The sequence below is a fragment of the Myotis nattereri genome (genome assembly GCF_964212035.1).
Source record: "Myotis nattereri genome assembly, chromosome: 1".
Taxonomy (NCBI): Eukaryota; Metazoa; Chordata; class Mammalia; order Chiroptera; family Vespertilionidae; genus Myotis; species Myotis nattereri.
The window spans coordinates 1748405-1773411 of NC_138075.1; the positions used below are offsets into that span (position 1 = coordinate 1748405).

Here is a 25007-nt window from a genome sequence, read left to right on the forward strand (position 1 = left end):
CCTCTTCCCTCGGCTTTGACCGGCCGTGGGTCACCGCACAGCAGTGACGCCACCACAAGCAGCAGGTCACAGCTGTGAGGGAGGCCAGGGTCCAGGGAAGAAACGCCTGTCAGCCGGGCCTGTGCCCACCGAGAGCAGCGAGGACCCTCAGGCAGTTACCTCAACGACCATCCACCCAGCCATCCCACCTCTGCCGCCCCCGCCCCCCCAAAGAACTGAAGGGGCCCCCAGAGACACTGCACCCACGTCCACAGCGGCAGCAGCCTCAGCGCGGAGATGTGGATGCAGCTCGGTGTCTGGGACGAGGACTGGGTAACGGTCTGGCCCATCCGCACCCCGGGAAGTGCTCAGCCTCAGGACGGACACACGCCACCTGCTCCCAGAGGGACCGTGTCGTGCTCAGTGAACTAAGACACAGAAGGACGGGCCCTGTGCTGGGGGACCCACTCATGTGAGGTCCCTGGAGGTCAGAGCCACTGGGACACAGCAGGTGGTGCCGCCGGGCTGGGGGGAGTGGGGGGTAACGGGGACAGGCCAGCTGTGCAGGACGGGCGCGGGGATGGGAGCATGACTGTGCCCTTACAAATGGGAAGATGGTGCTCTGTATGTTCACACCATTGGAAAGGGAGATACATTGCAGACACAGGACACACCACCACACCCTTCCATTAGCTTCAGGCTCCGAGCAGGTGGCAGGTGTGGTATGAAAATGGGAGGAGCCTTCAGAGCTGGAGCCGGGGGTCAGGTGGGGGCCACTGGCCGGGCCAAGGGTGCGATTGGCTCCCTCCCACAGGACCCGCTTTGTGCTGGGGTGGGGAGATGCCTTCGGGATATTCCTCCGGCCTGGGGAGGCTTCCAGGTCACAGGCATGGACAATAGCACCTTATTTCGTGTCCCCTCCCAGGCAGGACCCCCTGCAGCACTGTCTGGGGAGACAGGCACCTGGGAGAGAGAACTCCTGGGCACTGTGCTGCCAGGGCCAGGCCTGCTGACTTGTGGCCAGGGGCTGTCGGGCAGTGAGGGCCAGCAGGGGGAGTCCCTCCTGTGTCCCCCACCCAAACCTGCCCTCCCCAAGGCCGGCCTCAAGGGGCAGGAAATGGAAACAGATGGTCTTGCGCACCGGACTGCCCACGTTGGGGGCCACCCAGGGGTGTCACGGTGACATTTCAGGAGAAGTCTGGATGTTACCCACCCTCTCCCCGGGCTGCGCTGGCACAATGTCACCCGCTCTGGAGTCAGACGACCTGGGCTCAAAGCTTTCCTCACCAGGACCGGCGGGTGGCTGGTAGGTGGTGCACTTGGACCTCCATTTCCCGTCTGTAAAGTGGGGTGACCAGGCACGCGGCTTGCGCGAAGCTCAGCGGGCGCTGAGTGAGCTGCCAGAGTGGCACGGAGGCCCTGCCTCCTCCATGGGCCCCTCCAGCACCTGCTGGTCACAGGACCAGGAGGCCGCACCCCCAGGACTGTTAACATAAGCAAGTCCTCCCGTCCAAATATATAGCATTTATTCAGTCATCAGTACAAAACATCCAACAGAAAGCTGCCCGCCCCCCCAGTCCCTCTGCGTCCGCACCGGGAGGCCGTCCTGCCTGGAAGGCCACGTCCGCTGGGCCCTCAGGCCTCGAACATGGCACAGCTGGCGCAGAGCACTTTCTCGTGGACGTCACTGCAGCTGCAACATCGCAGGGAGGAGACGAGAGAAGAGCGGGCGTTAGGTTAGGGGCTAAGCTGTGTCCCCCCGTTTACATATGGAGGTGCTACCCCAGGCCAGAGAACTGACTGGGAGATGGGGCCGTTCGCTGCAGAGGTAGTGAGCTAGGACGGGGCCCCCTGCAGGCGGGTGTCCTGAGTAAACACACGGAAGAGGGGGATGACGCCAGGATGCGGGAGCCCCCAGCGTGCGGCAGCCCCGGGAGGTGGGACAGGTGGGGAGCAGGCCCTTCCCACAGCCTCTGGAGGAACCACCCGCCACCCATCCCAGACTTCCCGCCCAGAGCGTGAGGGCAAAGACCAGCAAGTACGTGGACCGAGACAGCCAATGAGCTGCCTAGGGTCCAACCTGTGTGTCTAACGGGATGGGGACCCCACAGAACCTCCCAGGAGTCGTGAGGGGTTACTGGACCAGGTGGCTCACATCAAGTAAGGTAACGGCGGGGAAACTCATCAGAGGGGTCCCGAAAGGCCAGAGACTGGCAACGCGCTACAGCAGTGGTTCTCAGCCTTCGGGCCCTTTAAATACCGTTCCTCATGCTGTGACCCAACCGTAAAATTATTTTCGTTGCTACTTCATCACTGTCATGTGGCTACTGTGATGAATCGTCATGTACATATCTGATATGCAGGATGGTCTTAGGCGACCCCTGGGAAAGGGTCGGTCCACCGCCAAAGGGGTCGCGACCTACAGGTTGAGAACCACTGGGCTACAGGAAACCAAGGAGAGCTGCGGAGTCCAAGCCGTCACCGAGAACTCAGAGCCGCGGGCTGGCTGGGGAGCCACAAACCAGCCCCAGCCCAGCCCCAGCCCAGCCCCAGCCCAGCCCCAGCCAGCCCCACCGAGCTGGGAGCCCCAGGACTAGGAGGTGTGGGCGGGACACGCCTGAGCAGCTGGCGAGGGGCAGAGGCTGTGGCAGAGGCCACGGTCTGGGTCCCAAGCCTGGGGACGGGAGTCGGCCTCATGGCCTGGAGCAGACAGCCCAGCCCTGGTTGTGGCCACGAGGCCCGCTGACCGGGCAGCGTGAATTCTGTGGGCAGCGGGAAGGGGAAGGAGAGGCTGGCAGGACATGCGCAGGGGTCCGGCGAGGACACTGCGGCAGGAGGAAGGTTCCAGCCCAGGGGTCGCCCTCTACCTGCCCTTCTGCTGGGCTGCTGTCCTCAAGCCAGGAGGCCACTGGCCAGGAGGCCTGCCCTTTGGTTCCCACACAAACAGAACTAAGTGGTGCCACTCAGTGACGGCCATACTCGCCAGCCAGAACCAGCCCAGCCTCCAGGCTGGACGGCGCAAGTGCCCCCGTCTCTCTCTTTTTAAAAAAACATATTTTTATTTTTTTCAGAGAGAAAGGGAGGAGAGAAACATCAATGATGAGAGAATCATGGATCGGCTGCCTCCTGCACGCCCCACACTGGGGATCGAGCCTGCAACCCAGGCATGTGCCCTTGGCCAGAATCGATCCCGGGACCCTTCAGTCCGCAGGCCGACGCTCTATCCACTGAGCCACACCAGCGAGGGCCCCAGTCTCTGGTCCTGTCCCTGGGAGCTGCCCTGGGGCCACCCCGGCTTTCTGAGCCGTCAGACAGCCTGACTCCCCGAGGCTGGCTTCAAGGCTGTCGGCCGAAGCTACTCATAGGCCTACAGACCTGCTCCGAGACGGGGACGTGTCTTCTCACCGCACAGCCGCGGGGGGGGGGGGGGGGGGGGGGGACGGGGACAACGACGGGACACTCCCGCATTCACACACTCCACGTCCTGCTCCGCAGCCCACGCCCTAGAGGCGGCGGCAAGCACCGCGCACCTGCTGCCCAGGGTCGGGGCGCTCAGCGGGGAGAGCCCGCGTGGGAGCCGCGCAGTCCTCATGCCGGGCTGGAGGACCAACCCCGCGGCCTCAGACCCAGGCTGCACTGGGACAAGCCGGCCACCGTGATGTCGGTTTCCCGGTGACGGACCAGGACCACGGTCTTCACACGCCCAACCCCGCTGTGCCCCCCTGCCCCCCCCAACACCCAACACTTACTCCACGAGCGCGCACAGGGCGCAGGCCACGGCCCCGCAGCTGCCGCAGGTGCGCACGCAGAGCCCGCACAGGGCGCGCTCACACTGGCCGCAGGCCGCGCCGTCCGCCGCGCGCACACACGAGGAGCAGGCTCGGCGCGTGGCCCCAGGCGTGTCTGTGGGAAGAAGTGCCAGCGGTCAGCGGGCGGGGCTGCAGCGCTGGGGGCCGGGCACTGCCTCCCCGAGGGCAGGCCGACCTCCTCACGCCCTGACCGCCCTGGACCCTCCCGGCCACCTGAGCAGATCCCCACACAGCCCCGCTCCGCGAGGGAGGCCCGGGGGTTTGGGCTCCTGCTACCGAACCCCAGCTCTGGGTGCCTGTGCTGGGGGGCCAGCTGGCCCTGCTTGCACTGCGGGTCTCGGCCTTCGTCCGGCGTCTCACTGTGTGGCCCACGGCACAGATGAACAGAGCTCCTGGGTCCCGCCCGGCCCGGGGTGTCAGCCCGAGACGCACAGACAGGCGGCCAGGCTGTGCCCACGCAGACAGGCCTCGGAGCCGCAGGGGAGCAGGGGGGCTCGCGGGCCCCCGGGGTCTGCTCCTGCCCCTGCAGGGAGGCTGTTCAGTCCCTGGCCGCGGCCGGCCTCACTCACCAGCTTCGAAGGCCGGGGCTCCCCTCCGGGTCAGGCGGCCGTCCGGTCCGATCAGCATCTGCCCGCGCGTGGCCCGGGGGGCCTCCATGGGGCCCGGCTTCGGGGACTCTGGCAGGTCCACCACGGCGCAGCCTTCCTCCCACGCGTGGTCCGTGCAGGCCTTGGCCCCGCGGAACAGGAGCTGCCTGGTCCGCTCTGGGGAGACAGAGCCCTCCGATGACCCGTCCAGCCCGGGGCCTTGCACCGCCCCCCGCAGGCCAGGCAGAGGCGCCGCTGTGCTGCTCCCCTCCTCCCAGCGCCCCAGCCCCCTGCAGCACTGGCCCAGCTCCTGCTATGGAGCCCACCCCCATAGCCTGGCCGTGTGCACCCCCTGCACCCCCTGCAGAGCGGCAGGCCAAGTCCTGGCAGCAGCGACTCCTGACAGAGGCCTCTGGGGGCCCTGGACCCCCATCCCCAGCTGAAGTGGCTGCTCAGCGCGGGAGCAGGGCTGTCCATCAGGCCACGCGCCAGGCCCCAGGGGCTTTCACACGACCAGGCGCCAGGTGCCAGCCCCCCAGGCCTGCCCTTCCTCCCGTGGCCCTAGAGCCGGCCGACTGCGGGAAGCGGGGGCTCTCATGGAATTGACCACCGTTACCGGGGACTCAGATGCAGGGGCTGCCACCGGCTCTCCTGTGGCCCCTGCACCGCATGGGCGGCCTCGGCCTGGAAAGCAGCGGTGTTCACAGCCCGAGCCCCGGGCGGAGGGCGGAGCAGCTGGGGCCGGGGAACCGGCGGCCTCTCCCGCTCGGCCACACAGGCCCCTCCCGGGCGGCCCCTCCCGGCTGCTCAGCGGGTACACGGTGCCCGGCCCGACCTCTCGGCAAGGCAAGCGCCACGCTGTCGCCGCCCCGCACCGTCACCCCCCAAACAGACGGTCCACAGCCTCGGCACCGGCGCCGGGACAGGGCCTCCGACGGCTCGCGGCCCCGGAGACCCCCCTGAACTGGACCCTCTGGCCGCGCCAAGTCCTGCTGACCCCCCTCCGCTGCCCCCGCCCGCCCCCCTCCCCTGCGGGACCAGCGCCGCCCGGTCACCTGCGCTCCCCGAGCCCGAGCCCCGGAGGCGGCGCCCCGCGCAGCGCAGGGCCTGGCGGGGCCCCCGGGTGCGCTCCTCAGACACCTCCCGGTTAGAACGGGCGGTTCTGTGCGCTCAGGGCCCCGGGGCGTCCACTCCCTGACCGCTCGCTGGGCCCGAGGGGCCCCCAGGCCCGGCAGACCTGCTGGTGCGCGAGCCCCGCCTCCCGCAGGGCCGAGCAGGGGCGCACCTCGCAGAAGCCGTTCGTCTGGGGAGGCAGGGACTCGGCGTACGGGCTGTGGCCACCGCCGGTGGACGGGGGCGCATTGCCGTCCCGCTCGATGCTCCAACCTCCGGCCCCCCGGCCCCCCCGCCCCCCCGCGGCCGGTGGAACCGCCGGCCCCAGCCCCGCGTCGTAGGGAGGAAGCCCCACTCCGCACTCACCGTAGATCTCCCGCGAGTAACGCTCGGAGCACACGCCGCGGCCCAGCTCCTTCCAGCCCACGCGGACTTTGAGCTGCAGCGGGGCCGCGACCCCGAAGGGGCAGCCCCGCTTGGGCATCGCCACGGGCCAGCGAGTTCGCGTCCGCGCCTGGCCGCCCTCCTCACGTCACAGACGCGCGCCAACCCTCGCGCGCGGCGGGGGCGGGGTTCTCTTGCGGCGCTGCGCAGGATAGGCCCAGAGTGAGGGAAGGGGCGGGGCTCTGGTGCAGCACGGCGCGGGATAGGCCGGTGAAGTACAGGGGGCGGGGCTGGTGCGCGGCGCGGGAAAAAGCTGGGCGAGTGGGCGCGCCGGGGCTGGGAGAGGGCGGTGTCGTGAGCACGCGGCGCGGGATAGGCCGAAGGAGACTTGGGGGCGGGACTCGCGAGAGGCGCGGCGCGTGATAGGGCAGAGGCGACCTCAGGGGCAGGATGTCAGCTCTTCATTTTGTTGGTAAACAATATTTCCTTGTTTACGTCACCAGAGTTAGAGGGTGACTCCCTTTCTCCTAATTTTCACTTCGTCGGAGTCACGGAAGTGGAGAGTGACGTGTACACGCCCGGGACGTCCGGCCCTGCGACGCCGGCGCGGCTGTCCCGACGGAGCCACGAGGCGCGCGCGCGGCCTCACGGGGCTCTGATCCGGAAGTGCCTCCCCACAGCCGCTCCGTCGGGCTCCTCCGTCATGCACTTCCGGTGACGAGCTGCCGCTTTGGTCTGAGTGCACGTCACGCGTGACGTCACGTCCGCCGGGTCTCCACCCGGGCGCGCAGTGTGTAACATGGGTGATGTGTTGTAATAAGTGATACCGCAGTAGACTCGGAACTCATGTGACCCCATTAGCCAATGTCACCCCAATACACTTGATTAAAGAGGGAGTTCCGCTCCTACATGTCAGTCTAACTTTAAGACGTATTTGTCCACTGGGTGCGTTGCCAGCTCTCGCCTGGCCTGCAGGGAGGGCTCACAGGGCCCTGTCCCCGGTGCTGGGGCCGGAGTCCCGAGCAGGTGTGGGCCCCAGAGCAGGTCTCGCAGGCGGGCTCCCGAGGCCTCTCTCCTGGGCGTTGGACGGCCACCTTCTCCTGGGTCCTCACAAGGCCGCCCCTCTGCCTGTCTGTGTCCCATCTCCTCGTCTTATAAGGTCACCCATCAGCCTGCTTAGGACCCACCCGTATGGCCTTTCTAAAACTTAACCACTTACAAGTGGCGTCTGAAGTCATGGAACCCAGAAGCAGAGTAGAAGGTGGGACCCAGGGCTTAGGGCAGGAGCTAGGGGCGGGGCCAGTAGGGGCGGGGCCAGTAGGGGCGGGGCCAGTAGGGGCGGGGCCAGTAGGGGCGGGGCCAGTAGGGGCGGGGCCAGTAGGGGCGGGGCCAGTAGGGGCGGGGCCAGTAGGGGCGGGGCCAGTGGGGGCGGGGCCAGTGGGGGCGGGGCCAGTGGGGGCGGGGCCAGTGGGGGCGGGGCCAGTGGGGGAGCTGGCCGGAGGCTCGGACCCGCCCAGAGGACCCAGCTCACCCTGGCTGACTCCGGCTGCTCCACCGAAACCCTTTCCTCTCTGCCTGACGCGAGAGGGCAGGTGTGGCTCTCAATGTCCCCCAAACCCTGCAGAGCTGTGACGGAGGCTGCGCAGCCAGGCGAGGGGGGCACAGTGGAGACAGGCCCATGACCAGCTCCGGCCATCTGCCCAGACCCAGGGGCCAGGCAGGACCCGCTGACACCGACGGCCGGGCGGGGCGGGCTCTAGAGCGAAGCCCTTTAAATGTTTGGGAAACACATTCACTGCCGTGGCCTCTCTTACACGGGCTGGTTCTGAGCACATAAACCGCCTGGCTTGGTGTCACCCAGAAACCACTGTCACGGCAAAGCATGGCTGGTGACTTCGAGTGTTTAAAAGTCAACACAAAACGACTGAGTCAGCCGGACCTGCGTGGCTCGGGGGTTGAGGGTCGACCTATGACCCAGGAGGTCAAGGTTCAATTCCCCACCAGAGCACATGGTGGGGTTGTGGGCTCCATCCCCAGTGTGGGTTGTGCAGGGGCAGCCGATCCATGATTCTCTCCCATCACTGATGTTTCTATCTCTCCCTTCCTCTCTGAAATCAATAAAAATGTATTTTTAAAAAAACATAAAAGACACAGCGAGGCCCTAGCAGCCTAGCTGGTTTGGCTCAGTGGACAGAGGGTCGGCCTGGGGACTGAAGGGTCCCAGGTTCGATTCCGGTCAAGGGCATGTACCTTGGTTGTGGGCACATCCCCAGTGGGGCATGTGCAGGAGGCAGCTGATCGATGTTTCTCTCTCATCGATGTTTCTGACTCTCTGTCCCTCTCCCTCCCTCTCTGTAAAAAATCAATAAAATATATATTTTTTAAAAAAATGACACAGTGAGAGCAGAGCTCGCGTGACCACTCCCGCTCAGCGGCTTCGGATGTTTATTGCTGACCGGCTCCGACCGGACACAAGGCGGGACAGAGAGGAACCACCACGGTCCGTCCGCCCGCCCCGGGCTCGTTCCAAACAGCAGGGGCGCGCGGCTGCGCGAGGCTGGCTCCCGGCGTTGCAGTGAGCAGTGGTCGCGCCCACAGCCTCGGGGAAACAGGAGAGTCCACCAAACCGCCTCAGGTCTCTTCTTCTCGGGCATCGGCATTGCCTCCGAGGGCCCAGGACCCGCTGCCTGCGCCGCTGCCGCCTAAAACAGCTGGATGATCGAGTCCCGGGACTTGCCGACACCAACCCATTTCACTGCAAGGGAAAGGCCGGTCAGGCTGGGCGCAGGGCGGGGAGGGGGCCCACTGGGAGGGGAGGGCGCGGGGTGCGGGGCACCCACCTGCCACGCCCACGTGATTCTCCACGAACCGCACGTAGCTCTGGGCCTGCGGGGGCAGGTCCTCCCACTTCCTGGCGCCCGTGGTGTCCGCCTTCCAGCCGGGCAGCGTCTCGTACTCCACCTCCACCTTCTGCAGGATCTCCTGGTTCGCTGGGGACACGGGTGGTCGTGCCCCTCAGGATTCGATCCAGCGCGGGCAGAGGCCGGGGGGCTGGGACCCCTGCCCGGGGCCTGCCTCCCTGGGGGCTCAGCGGCCCGTTGCCCCACTTGGTTTTCAGGGCCCGAGAGGGGCTCTGGGACACTGGCTGGACCCCCTCCACACGGGGCCACATCCACCCACGCGGATTCCCGTGGGCTCTGCTGGGCAACCCCGGGACTCAGCGAGGAGGCCGGGACGCTGCTCGGAAATTCGAACGGGCGCCCGGCCGGTGCGGCTCGGTGGCTCTGAGATTTTGTTTATTTTTTTTTTTTTAAGACATGTTCTTATTGATCTCAGAGAGGAAGGGAGAGGGAGAGAGCAATAGAGGCACGGAGAGGATCAGTGATGGCTGCCTCCTGCAGGCCCCCTACTGGGGATCGAGCCTGCAACCGGGGCCTGTGCACTGACCGGGAATCAAACCGTGACCTCCTGGCTCACAGGTCGACGCTCAGCTGAGCTGGCTCTGAGATTTAACGTGTTAAGACATCCTGAAGGAGCTATGCCCGCCCCTCCCCTGGCAGGGGCCCCACTGGACGGGACCCTGGGGCTCACAGATGCCAGCCATCCGCTACTGATGGAAGATGCTGGGACAAGCGGCCACCCCGACCCTGACCCTGGGGTCACGCCACACTTGTGCTGCGCCCTCTCAAAGGTCAGGGCCAGCAGGGCGAGTCGGGGACCCTGGAGTCGCTGGTGGGTCTACACAGACGGGGGAGGGGGCAGCGCCCTCGGCCGGCGAGGGCGGAAGCCGCTGGTGCGCTGGGCCTGGGTGTGAAGTCAGGAACCCCAGCTTCCCAGGGGAGGGGTGTGGCGGTGGGAGCCCAGCGAGCCTCGCACGGCCACCTGAAGGGTTTTCTTAGGTCGCACTTTCATCTTGCCATTTGCAGAGTTTTAGGTTCACCTCTGCTAACAGGAGCGGGGCTTTGGTGCCCGCGGATCCCCAGGGCCCGGGGTTGGTGCCCAGTTGCCTCCCACCTGCCGCCAGGCCAGTCCCTCTGAGCCCTGCCCAACGCGTGGGACGCCCCTGCAGCCACCCGAGACCCGGCCGCGCCCTCAGCCGCGGACCTGGGTGGCCAGAGGTCAGACAAGCGCTGCTTCTACGCTCGCCGGGCCCCGGGCACGTCTGATAGGTGCCAGTGCAGCTGCCAGGGCGGGAAGCCACCTCCCCTCGTACCTGGGAAATAGGGGATCCTTTTCCCGTTCAGCTTGTAGGCGATGCCGACCTTGATCTCATCCAGGGCATCCAGGATGTCCAGCTTTGTCAGGGCCAGCCTGTCGGAGCCAGAGGACACAGTGGAGAGGCTGTGGGCCAAGTGCTCGCGCTGTCGGCCTCCTCCACGCCCACCCCCGCCTCGGGGGGCAGCAAGCCAAGGGCAGCGCAGCGGGCAGGCGGGCACACTCAGCGCCCGGCAGCACTGCCCTCCTGCCCTCAGCTGCCTTATCTGGGGTCTCAGCCCGGAGCCCGTGCCCAGGCTCATTCGCCTGCTCTGCCCCCTGCCGGGCTGCCCATGCAGACCCAGCCCTGCACCCCCAATGCCAAGTGGCACCCGACTTCATGGATCTTCCTCCCACCAGGCCTCACCCTGACCTCACACCAGCTGCTCCCTTTCCTTCCCCCCATCAGCCCCGGGCAGGACTCGGCCTCGCCGCCCACTGTGGCCCCGCCGTGAGGGAGGGTCTGGGTGCAGTGACACCCGCTGGGGAGACTGGCCCTGAGCCCCACGCCCAGCTGTGGTTGCCCCAGTGGGGTCTGGGATCCTGGGGACCCAGCGGGGTCTGGGAGCCCGGGGGCCCCGGCGTAGATGGCACCCGCGTGGCCACGCGGTAACGGATGCTCACGCGGTAAAGCCGTTGACCATGTGGGCGAATCGCAGGATCATCAGGTCCAGCCAGCCGCAGCGCCTCTTGCGGCCGGTGGTCACCCCCCACTCGTGGCCACGGTTCTGCAGCAGGTCGCCGATCTCCTGCGTGAGGACGGGAGCCTGGCCGCCTCTGGGGGCCCTTCCCTCAGCCCGCCCCCCCACCGGCCCGGGGCCACGGGAGAAGCTGCACCCCCTACAGACGCCCTCCTCCCAGGCCACGTGCCCCAGCGGAGGCTCGGCCTGCTGGCAGCGGGTCGGAGGCCTCTGGAGAGGCAGCGGCCAGCGCACCTCCCCCCTTAGTGCCCAGGCGCAGGGCGTGAGGGGCCTGGCCTGTCGCTCAGCTGGGGCCTGCGGTGTGAGGTGACTTCTCCCTGGGTCCCCTGCCCCGTCAAAGCTGCGAGATTCTTCCGGACGCGGCACCTTCCCGCCCCCCCCCTCCCCCCGCGTCCTCACACACCAGCTCAGGACAGAGGCCTCCTGTCCTCGCGGCCACCAGACACAAGGCCAGGCTGACAAAGGCAGGCTGGGGCACCCTGAGGACCCCTTTCTGGGCCAAGGGGGGCCCTGACCCCACTCGCCTGCCTGCAGCACCCCGTGGACACGCGTGTGCACCGCCCGCCCTCAGCACCAGGCCACCAGGCGCCTCGCTGCAGGGCCCACAGCCTCACAGGCTGGCGCACACCCAGGGCACGGCCTCCCTCCGCGTCCCGTCGGCGCAGGCACTCACGTTGATCTGCTCGGTGGGGAAGGCGCCGATGCCCACGCGTGTGGTGTAGGCCTTCACCACGCCGTACACGTCGCCCACGTTCTGGGGCGGGATGCCCAGCCCCGTGCACACGCCGCCCACCGTGCAGTTGGATGACGTCACAAAGGGGTAGGTCCCTGCAAAACGGCTGGTCAGGGCCCCACAGGTCACCCCCCAGGGCCCTCTGGGTGGAGGGCGGTGGTGGTGAGCCCCCCACAGCCCCTCAGTGGGGCCTCAGGGGCCGTCCTGGGGGAGTGGCCCCCGCAGGGTCTGGGGGTCGGGAGGGGGAGGTCGCTCTGCAGCAGGTGCCTCCGCGCTGGGAGCCCGGGGGGCGGGGAGGGAGGTTGTCGGGCGAGGCTCTAACCACCCCCACCCCGTCCTGGTCTCTGGGCCCTCGGCCTCTCATCTCCAGCCGCCTCCCCCTCTCGGCTAAGTTAGGGGGAGGGCACGGGGGTCAGTCCGAGGCAGGATGAAGGCCATGCCCCGTCCCCCCAGACACGACAGCGCGGTGCGTTGGGGCGCGGGGGCCGCACCGAAGTCGATGTCCAGCAGGGCGGCGTTGGCGCCTTCCACCAGGATCTTCTTGGGGGGGCCGTGCAGCGCCTCGTACATGAAGTACACGCCGTCGCGGACCATGGGCCGGATCCTCTCGGCAAAGCCCTGCACGGGGTGGGGGGGGGATGCGGCTGTGGGGCCCGGGCCGCCCCCCAGCTCCCAGCTCTCCCACCTGGCTCACCCCAACAGCCCCCCACCCTGGCCGGGGGTCTTGGTGACTATGGGGGGAGGTGCGTCCCCCAGTTCATCCGCTGGAGCCTGACTCCCAGGACCTCAGGATGGGGCTGTGCTGGGGGTGATTAAAGCTCAAGTGAGGTCGGGGGGGGGGGCCCTAATCCAGCAGAACCGCGTCCCTACGCTCTCCGCTCGGTCCTCATTTGGCCCAGACGCAGTGGGAGGAGCGGGATCCCAGCTGGAAACTTCCAGAAGGGCTTTGTGCTGACGCCTTCCTGCCCCCACCCCCGCCCTCTCAGAGTGAGCAGGGGGCCACTGCCCCTCCCGCCTCGGCTGGGACAGCGCCACCTCCCACCCAGCGTGTCCTGGGCGGGTCCCCAGAGAGGCCGTGGGCCCAGCCCGGCCGGGGGCTCCCACCGGCGGCTGTGGGCCCAGAAGGCCCGCCGCCCCAGTATGACCCCGAAACGGTGCACCCCGCGAGGTGAGTCCGAGCCGCGAGCCGCCCGGCCCCCGCTCTACCTTGAGCTTCTTGAGCTGCCCGTCGACGTCGATCTCCAAGGTGGGGAACATGGACTGGTGCTGGTGGGCCAGGTTCTTGAACCTGCAGAGGCCACAGCGACGGGTCCCCTGGGCCCTGCTGGGTCCCCGAGCCCCCACTCGCCGGCCCCCCACCCCGGGGCGGGGGCGGCCGCGTACCTGGCGGAAAACTCGTCAAAGTCGGCCAGCAGGTCGCAGATGCGCAGGCCCGTGCGGGCTGCCTTGGATGCGTAGGCCGGTCCGATCCCTTTCCGGGTGGTGCCGATGCTGGGGGGAGGGGGCAGCATGAGCAGGGGGCGGGGGGGCGGCCCGCCTGGAACGCGGGGTCCCTGCCCGCACCCCGACCCATTTCCACCCGATGCCATGGAAGGGCCTCAGGCTGGGAGGCAGGGCGGGGCTGGGCAGGCAGCTGAGCCCCAGCGACGCCCTCACCCCCGGCTTCGCCCTGGGGCCCGGCGCCACCCCCCCCCTCAGCCCGCCTGCACCCTCCCGGGCCCAGCCCCGCCCTGCCACCTGCGTCCGCCAGGCTGTGTGTGTCCTTGTGTGTGCACGTATGTCAGCGTGTGTGTTCTCACATGTGTGTTCACATGTGTTCATGTGTGTGCGAACCTGAGAACCAGTCCCGCCTCCTCCTAACAGTGTCTGTGGAGGACGCCTCCACAGCCCAGGCGCGGGCGGGGCGGGGCCTGTGTGTGGGGTCCAGGCCGCGGGGCCCAGTGACATGGGGACAGCAGGTGCCCGCCTCGGGGTGGCAGCCAGTGCGGGACCCAGACAGAGGCCGGGGGGAGCCAAGGGGGCTGCTCCCCAGGGGCTCTGGGTCCAGGTTCCCCACCTGTCGCGCTGCCCAGGACGCGCCCAGCACCCAGCCCGTGGCCGCGCCCGGGAGCCGCCCGCACTCACTTCTTCCCCTCCTGCGCCTGGCGCTGCACCTCCTGCAGCCCGTCCACGGCCTGGTGGAAGTCGAACACTGCGGGGGCACCGGGCAGGCAACAGGCCCGGAGTCAGAGCCGCACCCGCTGCCCCCACAGACCCCACTGCCCCCCACAGACCCCACTGCCCCCCACAGACCCCGCTGCCCCCCACAGACCCCACTGCCCCCCACAGACCCCGCTGCCCCCCACAGACCCCGCTGTCCCCACAGACCCCACTGCCCCCCACAGACCCTACTGCCCCCCACAGACCCCACTGCCCCCCACAGACCCTACTGCCCCCCACAGACCCCGCTGTCCCCCACAGACCCCGCTGCCCCCCACAGACCCCGCTGCCCCCCACAGGCCCCGCTGCCCCCCACAGGCCCCGCTGTCCCCCCCAGGACCCGCTCTCCCCCACAGGCCCTACTGCCCCCCAACAGCGCCTGCCTCCATGGGAAGGTGGCGTCCAGTATGAAAGGGGCACCTGGGACCCTGGCTAGTGTGGCTCAGGTGGTTGGAGCATCGCCCAGGGCACCCAAGGGTCTTGGGTTCGACTCCCGGACCGGCACACACCCAGGTTGCAGGTTCAATCCCTGATTGGGGCGTGTACAGGAGGCACCCCATCGACACTTCACTCTCTCAAATCAATAAAAACAGACCCTCGGGTGAGGATTAGAAAAAAGACAGGGGTCAACTTGGAACCGGCCTCCACTCCTGACTGTGGGACCGTGGGCCCCCGGGTTTGGTCTCCCCACCTGCCCAGGGCCATGAGCCCGGCCGCCCTGAGCTCTGGGAGGCTGCGTGGGGGGCGTCACTCACCGAGGTGGGCCCGGTCGGAGATGATGAGCCTCTTCTCCCAGTCCCTGAGGCCTGCGGGCGAGCGGGGCTGAGGGCTGGCTCTCCCGCACCCCCGCGCCCCTCCACGCACCCCCCGCCCCGCCAGAGCCACCAGCAGCGTCTCCGGTGCTCGGCCAGTGACGGGCCCTCCCTCATGGTCTCTCCGCCTGCTGGGTCCCAGGCCGCACCCCCAGGGGACGCCCACCCACCGCCGCCGGCACCTGCCTCCCCACAGGCCTTCCTCTGGCACCTCCTGTCGCCGGAGGCCTGGGGTCAGGTTCCCGCGAGCCGTGTTGCACCTGCCCTGACCTTGAGGCCTGACCTTGAGCCCGAGGCCCAGGCTCTGCTTCCTTCCTGACCCTCTCGGGCCTCAGGGCGGCTGCGCCCTGGTCAGGCTGCCCCTAGACGCCCTCACCGGGCTCCCTCGCCAGACGCCCTGGCTGTGGCCCCGGCACTGCCCACCGGCCGCGGTCCCCAAGGGGCCCCCAGGAGCCACAGCTCTCCCTGAAGGCGTGGCCGCCACCAGGGAAAACCCACGGGAGGCGCCAGCCAGCACGGCCGCTAGGGACCCGCGGGCGCCGGGACCGGGTGGTCTGCGGGGTCGACCTACCTTTCTTCTCATTCTTTTCTGCTTCTTCAAACAGGCCCGGCAAGTGGACAACCACCCCGTTGCCTGCAACACACGGACACGGGCTGAGACGGGCGCCGGGACTCGGGCTGCCATGGCCTGAAATCGCCCCCGCCCCCGGGGCGCAGCGGCTGAGCGTCGACCTCTGACCCAGGCGGCCGATTCCCGGTCGGGGCACAGGCCCGGTTGTGGGCTTGATCCCCGGGGGGGGGGGGGGGGGGGGCCGGCAGGAGGCAGCCGATCCACGAGTCTCCCATCAGGGAAGTTTCTCTCTCTCCCCAGCTCTCTGAAATCAACACAAATATATTTAAAAAAGAGAAAGAGATGGGCACGGCCCCGTTCACAGGGCAACGGCACGGCCGCTGGGACGTGGACACAGCCCAGTGTCCGCACGCGGAGCCGTCCCCTGACGTGGCCCCTCCACGCCGTGGAACGTCACTCAGCCTCGAAGAGGACAGACGTCGGACACCTGCTACAACGCGATGGACGTGAGGACGGGTGTACGTGAGGACGGGTGTACGTGAGGACGGATGGACGGGAGGACGGATGGACGTGAAGACGGGTGTACGTGAGGACGGATGGACGTGAGGACGGATGGATGTGAGGACGGATGGACGTGAGGACGGGTGGACGTGAAGACGGGTGGACGTGAGGACGGATGGACGGGAGGACGGATGGACGTGAAGACGGGTGTACGTGAGGACGGATGGACGTGAGGACGGATGGATGTGAGGACGGATGGACGTGAGGACGGGTGGACGTGAAGACGGGTGGACGTGAGGACGGATGGACGGGAGGACGGGTGGATGTGAGGATGGATGGACGTGAGGACGGGTGGACGTGTGAACGGATGGACGTGAGGACGTCGTGTGAGTGACGATACAGACACTGCGCTGTGGGACCCCTCGCACAGGCCCGGAGGAGCCGGACCTGCGGGGACAGACAGCGATGGTGGGGCCGGGGCTGGGGAGGGGGGTTAATGGGACAGAGGCTCCGGGGAAGATGGGAAAGCCCTGGGGACGACGGCGGGAGGGCTGCACGCGCTGCGGACGCACGCCCCCCCCCTGACCCGCACGCACAGGGGCTGAGACGGCACGTTAATCTGTCTGCATTTTATGTACAAACACAGCAGGCCCAGCCCGGCCGGCCCGGGGGTGAGCGTCAGCCTATGAACCAGGAGGTCACGGTTGGATTCCCGTCAGGGCACGTGTCCGGGATGCAGGCCAGGAGGGGGCGTGCAGGAGGCAGCCGATCAGATTCCTCTCATCGTGGATGTTTCTCTCTCCCTCTCCTTCCTCTCTGACATCAACACGAACACATTTTAAAAACCACACACAAATACACACAAGCCCAGCCCGAAGCATTTGCAGCGACAGCAGAGTGGCAGGGGCGGGGGGGGGGGGCAGCAGGCAGCAGGGGAACTTCTGGGGTGACAAGTGTTCTTGATTGGGGTGTCGCCGGGGCACGCACGGCGCACACATGAGACCTCGGACGCCGCGGGTTATTTAATAATCCGGAAACGGGGCCTTGGGCCCGAACCCTCCAGGGTCGGCCGGCGCGCGGAGCCCAGCTTCCCAGCAGAGCAGGCGGCCCCGGTCACACGGGCCCGTGGGGTCCAGGTGAAGCCGGACGCTGCCCCTTCCTCCGGGACCCCAGGCCCTGGGCCAGGACACCGTCTCCGGTGCGCGGCCCCCCCCCCCCCCCCGGGGTGGGCAGTGGCCGGGGCTCAGCGAGGGAGACAGGGCGTGGGTGCAGGTGGGAGTGACTCAGACGCAGGCCGCACGGAGCACGAAGGTCACCTAAATGCCAGGTGGCAGGGCCTGGGGTGTCGCAAGCTGCGGGACAGTGTGACCCCGCGCCCTGGGCCCTGGCTGAGTGTGAGTCTGGGCGCACGCTGACGCTGACGCTGACGCTGACGGACAGCTGGCCCTGTTGGCGCCGCCCTGCCCCCTCCCCGGACCGTGTCGCCCTGACCGAGCGCCTCCACCCATCCAGGGCGCCTCCTTGGCCTTGCTTCCTGCCGAGGGGGCGTGGGGCGGGGGGCGGGCTGGTGCTGAGAGGGCTTCCGGCAGGGGCCCCATCAGGAAAGGCTGGGGCGCAGGCTGGGCCTGAGCCTGCACCCGCGTGCGGGGCCTGGCGACCTCCTGCTCCGCCCCCTGCTCACAGCCACCCCTTCCCTTCCAGGGGCCACCCCGTGCCATGCTGGGACGTGCCTGCTGCAGCTCCCCCACTTCCTGACGGGGAGGGTGGGAGCAGTGAGTCACCAGAGTGGCTCAGTCACAGAAGGAGCCGGAAGGAAAAGTACTGGGAGCTCAGGGTGAGGGAGGGGTGAGCGAGAGGGACAGAGAGCGGGAGACACCAGGGGAGGAGGGGAGAGCCACAGGGTCCTGGAGGCGGCTCTGTCTCTCGGGGGCACTGAAAGGGCAGGGCGGCTGCAGGGAGGGCAAGGGGCTGGGGGGGGGGGCAGGAAACTGCAGGGGGAGCGAGGAGTGCGCTGGGCAGCACAGACCTCCCGCAGGGCCAGGCGGAGCTCAGCCTCCCTGCACGGCTCAGCTCCACCACAGCAGGAAGCCAGGCCTGTACGCGCACACGCGCACACACACACACACACTCACACACACACGCGCACACACACACACACCTGAGCAGGCATGCTCCATCACCGGCGTGCACATGCACACTCACACACACACACACACACACGCACACCTGAGCAGGCATGCTCCATCACGGGCGTGCACACGCACACACACACCCATGCACACTCACACACGCACACCTGAGCAGGTATGCTCCATCACGGGCGTGCACACACGCACACTCACACACACGCACACCTGAGCAGGCATGCTCCATCACGGGCGTGCACACGCACACACACACACACACACACACGCACACCTGAGCAGGCATGCTCCATCACGGGCGCGCGCACACACACACGTGCGCACTCACACACACCTGAGCAGGCATGCTCCATCACGGGTGTGCACACGCACACACACACCCATGCACACTCACACACGCACACCTGAGCAGGTATGCTCCATCGCGGGTGTGCACACACGCACACTCACACACACGCACACCTGAGCAGGCATGCTCCATCGCGGGCGTGCACACGCACACACACATGCCCAGGCATGCACATGGGCTTGCTCAGCACCTGGGGAGTCGGGGAGCTCAGGGAGCCGGCACCCTCGCGCCCTCTGGCCAGGCTGGCCGCGTCCTGGCCGCCCCCCGCCCCTGAGGCTGAAGGCAGGCTCCTGGGTCAGACACTCGGCGGGGCCCCTGGGGGTGACCGGGACCTGGGCCGCGGCCTGGCTGAGCAGGTGGTGCAGGCACAGCCGAGGCCCAGCCCCCTGGTCAGCCCGGGGCTGACGGCGCCCCTGGGCGGCGGGCACTCACCGATGAAGGACACGGCCTTGGTGTTGATGATGCCGCTGGGCAGCAGGTGGAAGTCGTACTCTTTGCCGTCCACCACCACGGTGTGGCCAGCGTTGTTGCCCCCCTGGGGACGGAAACCCGCTGAGTGCACAGGGCCTCGGGGCTTGGGCCACCCGGAGAGCCCGTCTCACACCAGCCCTGCCCGGGGCACCCGGCTGTGCCCAGCCCTGCTGCCCCAGGAGGCGTCTCAGTGCAGCCCTGGCGCTGGGGCCCCCTCGTGAGAAAGGAGCGCCCAGCCTTCCCACTCCAGGCTCAGCCCCCGCCGCCCAGACGGCCGTGCACGGGGGAGGGGACGGTGACACCCGGGCCAGTGCCTTCCCTCAGCAGGGACCCTGGAGCGTCCACACCCTCCATCCACTGCAGAATAAAAGAAAAAGGCCGTTCACGGCCAGCCCTGTTCTGGGACGCAGGCCGCAGCCCCCTGTCCTGCCACTGGAGGGCTCCTCGGTCCCCAGGGCCTGGGTGGGGGGCCCCTCCCGGCTGCCCCTGCCTCCTGGGTCCCCACAGGGATGAGCAGAGCCCAGGGAGGGACACAGGCCCGCTGGTGCCCAGCCCGTGACGTGTCCCTGTGTCCACTCCGTCCCCAGGACCCTGAGCCCAGCGGGCCCCACCTCCTGCCTCCATCTCCCCAAAACGGGTTTATCGGGTTTATCGTGGGCCCGCTCCACACGCTCTCTGGCGGAGGGGGCCATGGGCTGAGACTACGAGGCCCCCGCATCAGCCCCCCCGCCCGCCCCGTGCAGGGCCCAGCAGGGGGGGGAGCTCACTGGCTTTCCTGGCCCGTCTCAAAGTTCCTCCAACATGGGGGGGGGGGCAACTGGGGGCCGTGAGGGGCAGACGGGAGACAGTCCCCGAACCACTGAATGAAGTGGCTGGAGCCCTAGCCCTCCACTGGCCAGAAGCCCATCCCGCAGGGACCCCGGGCGTGGGGGCTGGGCTTCCCCCCGTGACGTGACCTTCCCAGGTCAGCAAAAATGTCCAGGTGTGCGCCCCGGGCCCTGCCCGTCCCACAGCTCAGCCCCGGGCCCTGAGTGTCCCTGGGACTCCCAGGTGCTGGCTGCGGGGACCGTGCATGTGCAGGGGAGGGGAGGGGAGGGGAAGGGAGAGGGGGTGCTGGTGGCCTGGGGCCGAGGAGGGTCTGAGTGAGAGCGGACAGGATGCCAGGCCTTGGGGGCTCAGGGTGGAGCCCGTGTTGGGAGGGGAACTGGATGAGCCTCTTAGGGGACTGGGGGGGGGGGAGATGCAGATGCCAGGAGGGGGGCCAGGGGGTGAGATGGGCTCCGACCATCAGAACCCCCCCGGGGGATGGGCCTTCCAGCGGCGGGGGTCCTGGCCTGGGGTGCTGGTTCCGTCCCCCGGAGTGGGGGGGCTGGCAGTTCAGACCAGCCCCCCGTGACTGACAGACCCCGGTCGTGGGGTCCCTATACCTTCCAGGGGTGCGTCCTTGCTCGGCCCTGTCTCCCCACAGGGGCAGTCACCCCCTCAGTGGGCATCTCTGCGCACGAGGCCACACCCACAGTCAGCTCTGCTACCCAAGGAGGGGCAGCTGGGGGGGGCGTGGTCCCCAGGGACAGATGGGGAAACAGGTCCCCAGGGAAGGGAGCTGGCAGAGGCCCAGGGCACGCCCCTCCCTCCCTGCCCAGTGCCCACGTGACCGCCTGCCCGCCTCTGAGCACCCACCCCTTTGTTTGGGGTAAACACAGGCCCAGGCACAGGCCCTGCTGAGGACCAGGGCATCGGGCGACCCTGCCAGCTGCAGGCAGCATCACTCGCAGCCCCGCCCGAGGGCAGGAGCCAGGGCCGCTCGGCTGAGAAAGCCACGGGGAGAGGGTGGCCTGCCCAGGGCCCGCAGGAGGGCAGGTGATGCCGGCCCGGGCCCAGCCTGGCCTCCAGGGCCGCTCTCCTGTCCCAGCCGGTGAGCCGGACCACCCGGGACCTGGGGCTTCCCTCACCTGACCTCACCCGGCTCAGCGGCGCCCTGGTCCTGCCTCCCCACCTTCCCTCTGGGGACTGGCACTCAGCCTGGCCCCTCAGGCCCCGCCTCCTCCAGGCTCCCGGGGGCGGAGCCGGGCCAGGCTCAGCTCTCAGCCACGCCCCCTGCCCCTGCCGCTCACAGTCCCCACGGACACAGCTGCCTCCCTGGCGTCAGGGATCTAGGAAAGGGGCCGCTCACTCTCAGACCTGGGACCAGGCCAGGGCCAGGGCCAAGGAACCTGACCAGCCTGACCTTTCCCGGGCCTGCAGGCATCCGGCCGGCACAGCCTGTCCCCAGGGAGCAGCCTGGTGACTCTGGGCCAGGCCCCAGGCGCCCCCCTCCCCTGCATCTACCCGCCCTGTGTGGCCTCTGCCACCCTCCTTGGCACCCCAAGGCTCATGCAGCCCTGACACCCAGCCCTGATGTCCCTGCTGGGGGCACCGCGCCACACCCCTCCTCACCCCATGTTCCACATGGGGGGGTCCCTGGACGGAGCCGCACTGCGAGTCTTGTCCCCCACCCGTGCCCCCAGCCTTGCTCCCTCGTGTCTGTCTTGGCCCTGCGTACCCCACAATCGGCTGGAGGCCTCCTCTGACCTACCAGGCTCCCCCCGCCCTCAGCGGCCCGTCCCCACCATCCTCCTCTGACCAGCACACAGGTCTCCGCGATGTCTGGACGGTGACTTAGCCCACAAAGTGCCCACTTGGCCCAGGTTCCCGGGAGGCGCCAGCCTGGCCTGTCTCCCTGGGATGCAGCCCCTGCCCCACCCCGATGTCAGCACCACTCACTCGGACAGGAGCCACTCTCCAGCCTGTGTGCACCCCCAGCCCTGGCCCGTGTGCAGGACGAGTGGACAGAGGGAGGCGAGAGGTGAGCAGGGGGCGGGGGCGGGGCGCCCGCCGACAGCTCCCCAGTCTGAGCAGCCGCCAGCCCGGCGTGGCCGCGGCCGTGGCCCTGGTCGGGGAGACTGCTGGGTTGGGGCGGCAGCGGGTTTACCAGACGGCAAACACCACCCAGCAGGGCGGGCGCTCAGGTGGGGACAGGTGACCTGGGTCTGGGGGAAGCGGGGAGCCCCCACCTATGCAAGGCTTCTCTCGTGTGGGGCCCGCTGGCAGGTTCCATTCATTCATTCATTCGACCCCAACCAAGAGCCGCTCTCCTCCCGCCAGGCCCTGGAGCAAGGCCTGGGACGAAGGAGGCCACAGGGACGCAGGCCATCAGGCCTTCGGGCCAGGGAGAGGGGAGGCCACCCGGAACAAGTCCCGGAGGCGAAGAAAGCCCGGGAGGAGCCCAGGCTGAGGCAGGACCACAGGCCCCAGACAACTGAGATGAGAGCGAAACGCGCAGCCGTGGGACCCAGATGTGGGGATACAGCTGTGGGGATGCAGATGTGGGGGACCCAGATGTGGGGGTGCAGCTATGGGGAATCCAGATGTGGGGATGCAGCTGTGGGGATGCAGATGTGGGGGACCCAGATATGGGGGTGCAGCTATGGGGAATCCAGATGTGGGGATGCAGCTGTGGGGGCCAAGATGTGGGGGTGCAGCTGTGGGGGACACAGCTGTGGGGATGCAGATTGGGGACCCAGATGTGGGGGTGCAGCTGTGGGGAATCCAGATGTGGGGGCCCAGCTGTGGGGGACCCAGATGTGGAGGATGCAGCTGTGGGGGATGCAGCTGTGGGGATGCAGCTGTGGGGGTACAGCTGTGGGGATGCAGTTGCCGCAAGGGAAGGCCCAACCCAGGGACAGGCCAGGTGACCTGGTCACAGTCCCTGGGGCCTGCCTGCTGTCGCCCTTTCAGGAGCCGCCCAGACAGACTCTGGCTCCAGCCCGCGTGGCCGGTGGTTGGTCTGTCCAGGGGGCACTTGGAAGTGAGGGGCGTGGGCGGGCTCGGCCTGCAGACCCAGCTCCGTTCCAGAGCCATCTCTGCAGCTGGTGGGAGAGCCCCACGGCGCCAAGAGGAGGGTGTCGACAGGAGGGACAGACCCCGCCCCCGTGTCACTGGAGCAGGAGGAGGGGTGCCCTGGAGGGGTGCCCTGTGCTGGAGCCGGAGGGAGGAGCAGCCCACAGGCCACACCCCTGCTAGGCTACAGAGGGACCTGGCTCCTGGCTCACACAGCAGGGACTGGGGGGAGGGGCCTGGGAATGGGGGGGAGGGGGGCTTGCTCCCCATGGCTTAGGACAGAGAGGGAGGGGACCTCCCAGGGCCCGGGAGCTCCAGGCGTCCACTGTCGGCCTCACAGAGGTGGTCCAGCTGGTGGGGTGCCCTGACTCCGGAGCACCAGGCCGCCCCTCTCAGCGCGGAGCCCAGCCTCCAGGCGGGCGCTCAGGAAAGGCGGGCGCCCCTTGCAGCGGCTCAGGCCCAGCCCAGCCCAGCTGTCCCGGGAGCGGTGGTGACGGGCGGGCGCTGGTGCCTCTGGGGGCTCAGGAGAGGCACAGGCCGGGAGGAGCGGGCGCCCCTTCCCCTTTGCGACAGCCTCCTGGCCGGTGGCTCCAAACCCGGCAGCGCCAGTGTGGCCCCCCTGCGCCCTGACCTGCCAGCCCCAGCAGGAGGCAGGCACGCGGCCGGCGGCAGTGCCCTAGGGCGTGCCCCGCGTCCGTCACCCAGTAGCACACAGGCCCCGCCCGGGCGCTCAGGGGACGAAGCCTGCTCTGGCCTCCCGGTGGCACTGCCAGCCGCTGGCCACCCAGGCCAGCCGTCCGTGGCTCCTCCCACTCCCTCTGTCCGGCCAGACCCTCCCCTCCATGCCCTGCCTTCCTCAGGGCCTCCCCCAGGCCTGCCCCCCCCTCCTGGCCCAGGTCACCCCCTCCTTGCTGGCTTCTCCCCTGGGCTTCCCAGCACCCAGCCCCCTCCGTGTCATGACCCCTGTGTGGGGTCAGCCAGCCCAATCCCAGACCCAGACGGAATGAGGAATGGGGTGTCTCCAGTTGTCCTCAAACCACCCAGGAGCTGGGGTCCCGCCTCCGTCCCCCGCCCCCCCCAGGGCTAGCGGCATGCCCAGGGCACACCCCACCCCCTGAGGATCCGGTGTCCCCAACTCAGCAGGGCTTGTATTTATAGCTCTGCCCCGTCCGCCGGGTGGGGGTGGGGCTGGTGGGAAGGCGGGGTCCCTGGGGAAGGGGTGTCCGCGCAGGAAGGGGAGCGTGAGCGCCTGCGAGGGTGCCGAGTGCGCGTGTGGGCGGGTGGGGGTGGCGCTGGGGGGAAGGGCTCCGTCCCCCGGCCCGGAGTCTGGGTCGTGGGGGGCCCGCGGGGGCGGAGGGGGAGCCCGCGCACCTGGCAGCGGCTGATGATGTCGGCGTCCGTGGCCAGCAGGTCCACCACCTTGCCTTTGCCCTCGTCCCCCCACTGCGCGCCCAGCACCACCGTCACGCGGGAGCCGCTCGCCGCCGCCTCCTGCTGCAGCCGCCCCCGCTTCACGCCGCCGGCGCCCGGGGGCCGGTCGTTGGAGGCGCGGGTCGCAGCCATGCCGCTGGCGGGGCGCGTCCGGCGCTGGCGCTGGGCTGCCCGAGAGCCCGCCCGCCCGAGGGCCGCCCGCCCGCCGTTAAAAGGCGCCGCCCCGGGCGGGGGGCGGGCCCCGTGACGCTCGTGACCTCCGGCCCCGGTCCCGCCCCCGCCGCCGCCAGGAGTCGGGTTGGCCCGCGGGCACCTCGGGGCGCACGGACGGACGGCGCGCACGGACAGGCGGCGCGCGGCGGGGTCCCTCCCGCGGGCCTGGCCCGGCGCCCCGGGAATGTCATCAGGGCGTCCGCTCCCCCGGCCCCGGGCAGGCCTGGGCGCTGCGAGCCCCCCCCACGGAGCGGGACCGGGGGGACCCAGAAGCGGCGGGCGGTGTCCCCTCCAGCGCGGGGTGGGTGCGGCTGCAGACGGAGAGCCTGGTCCCTGCGCCCCACCTGGCGGGTCCGCCTCCCGGGCTGGGGGCGCGCACCTGCCCGCCCGCGGCGAGCCCGGCCCCTGGACTGGCGCGCGCCCTCTGGTGGCCGCGGAGAGGACAGCGTCCCCTCCACGCGCGGGCCAGGCGTCCAGCGCAGGACACACTGTGGGTATCACTCGTGGGCTCCATCCGGGAGAGAGCGGGCTGCCCTTGGTCCTCCGACCGGTGCTCGCAGGGCAGCCTGGCGGGGCAGGGGGGCTGGGGGGCAGCCGGGATGCGCAGGGCCAGGGAGTCTGGTGCCCCAGGCCAGATCTCCTTCCCGCTCCGGCCTGTGGAGGGACTGGGTGCCCGCACAGGCTGTGGACCGTCGGAGGAGTTCCGAGCTGGGTGCCCTGCCTGGGCCACCCCCGACCCCCACCCCCACTCCCCAAGGGACTCTTTAAAAAACATGTTTTTACTGATTTCAGAGAGGAAGGGAGGGAGAGAGAGAGAAACATCAACGATGAGAGAATCATGGATCGGCCGCCTCCTGCACGCCCCCCACTGGGGATC

General features: G+C 68.9%; 2 protein-coding genes across 2 annotated transcripts; both read right to left on the reverse strand.

Moving 5' to 3' along the window:
• Positions 1-1489: 1489 nt before the first annotated feature.
• On the reverse strand, positions 1490-6019 carry SIVA1 (SIVA1 apoptosis inducing factor). The gene is made up of 4 exons (XM_081085787.1): positions 5855-6019; positions 4358-4552; positions 3729-3882; positions 1490-1672 (listed from the first exon to the last, which is right to left on the reverse strand). Exons 1-4 carry the CDS (start codon positions 5970-5972, stop codon positions 1615-1617), a joined length of 525 nt encoding a protein of 174 aa, XP_080941913.1. The 5' UTR covers positions 5973-6019; the 3' UTR covers positions 1490-1614.
• A 2263-nt stretch (positions 6020-8282) lies between these two features.
• ADSS1 (adenylosuccinate synthase 1) lies at positions 8283-24135 on the reverse strand. The gene is made up of 13 exons (XM_081113850.1): positions 23858-24135; positions 18569-18671; positions 15143-15205; positions 14515-14565; positions 13685-13751; positions 12944-13051; positions 12767-12848; positions 12052-12178; positions 11501-11655; positions 10751-10875; positions 10086-10183; positions 8713-8862; positions 8283-8627 (listed from the first exon to the last, which is right to left on the reverse strand). Exons 1-13 carry the CDS (start codon positions 24047-24049, stop codon positions 8575-8577), a joined length of 1374 nt encoding a protein of 457 aa, XP_080969976.1. The 5' UTR covers positions 24050-24135; the 3' UTR covers positions 8283-8574.
• Between the last annotated feature and the right edge of the window lie 872 nt (positions 24136-25007).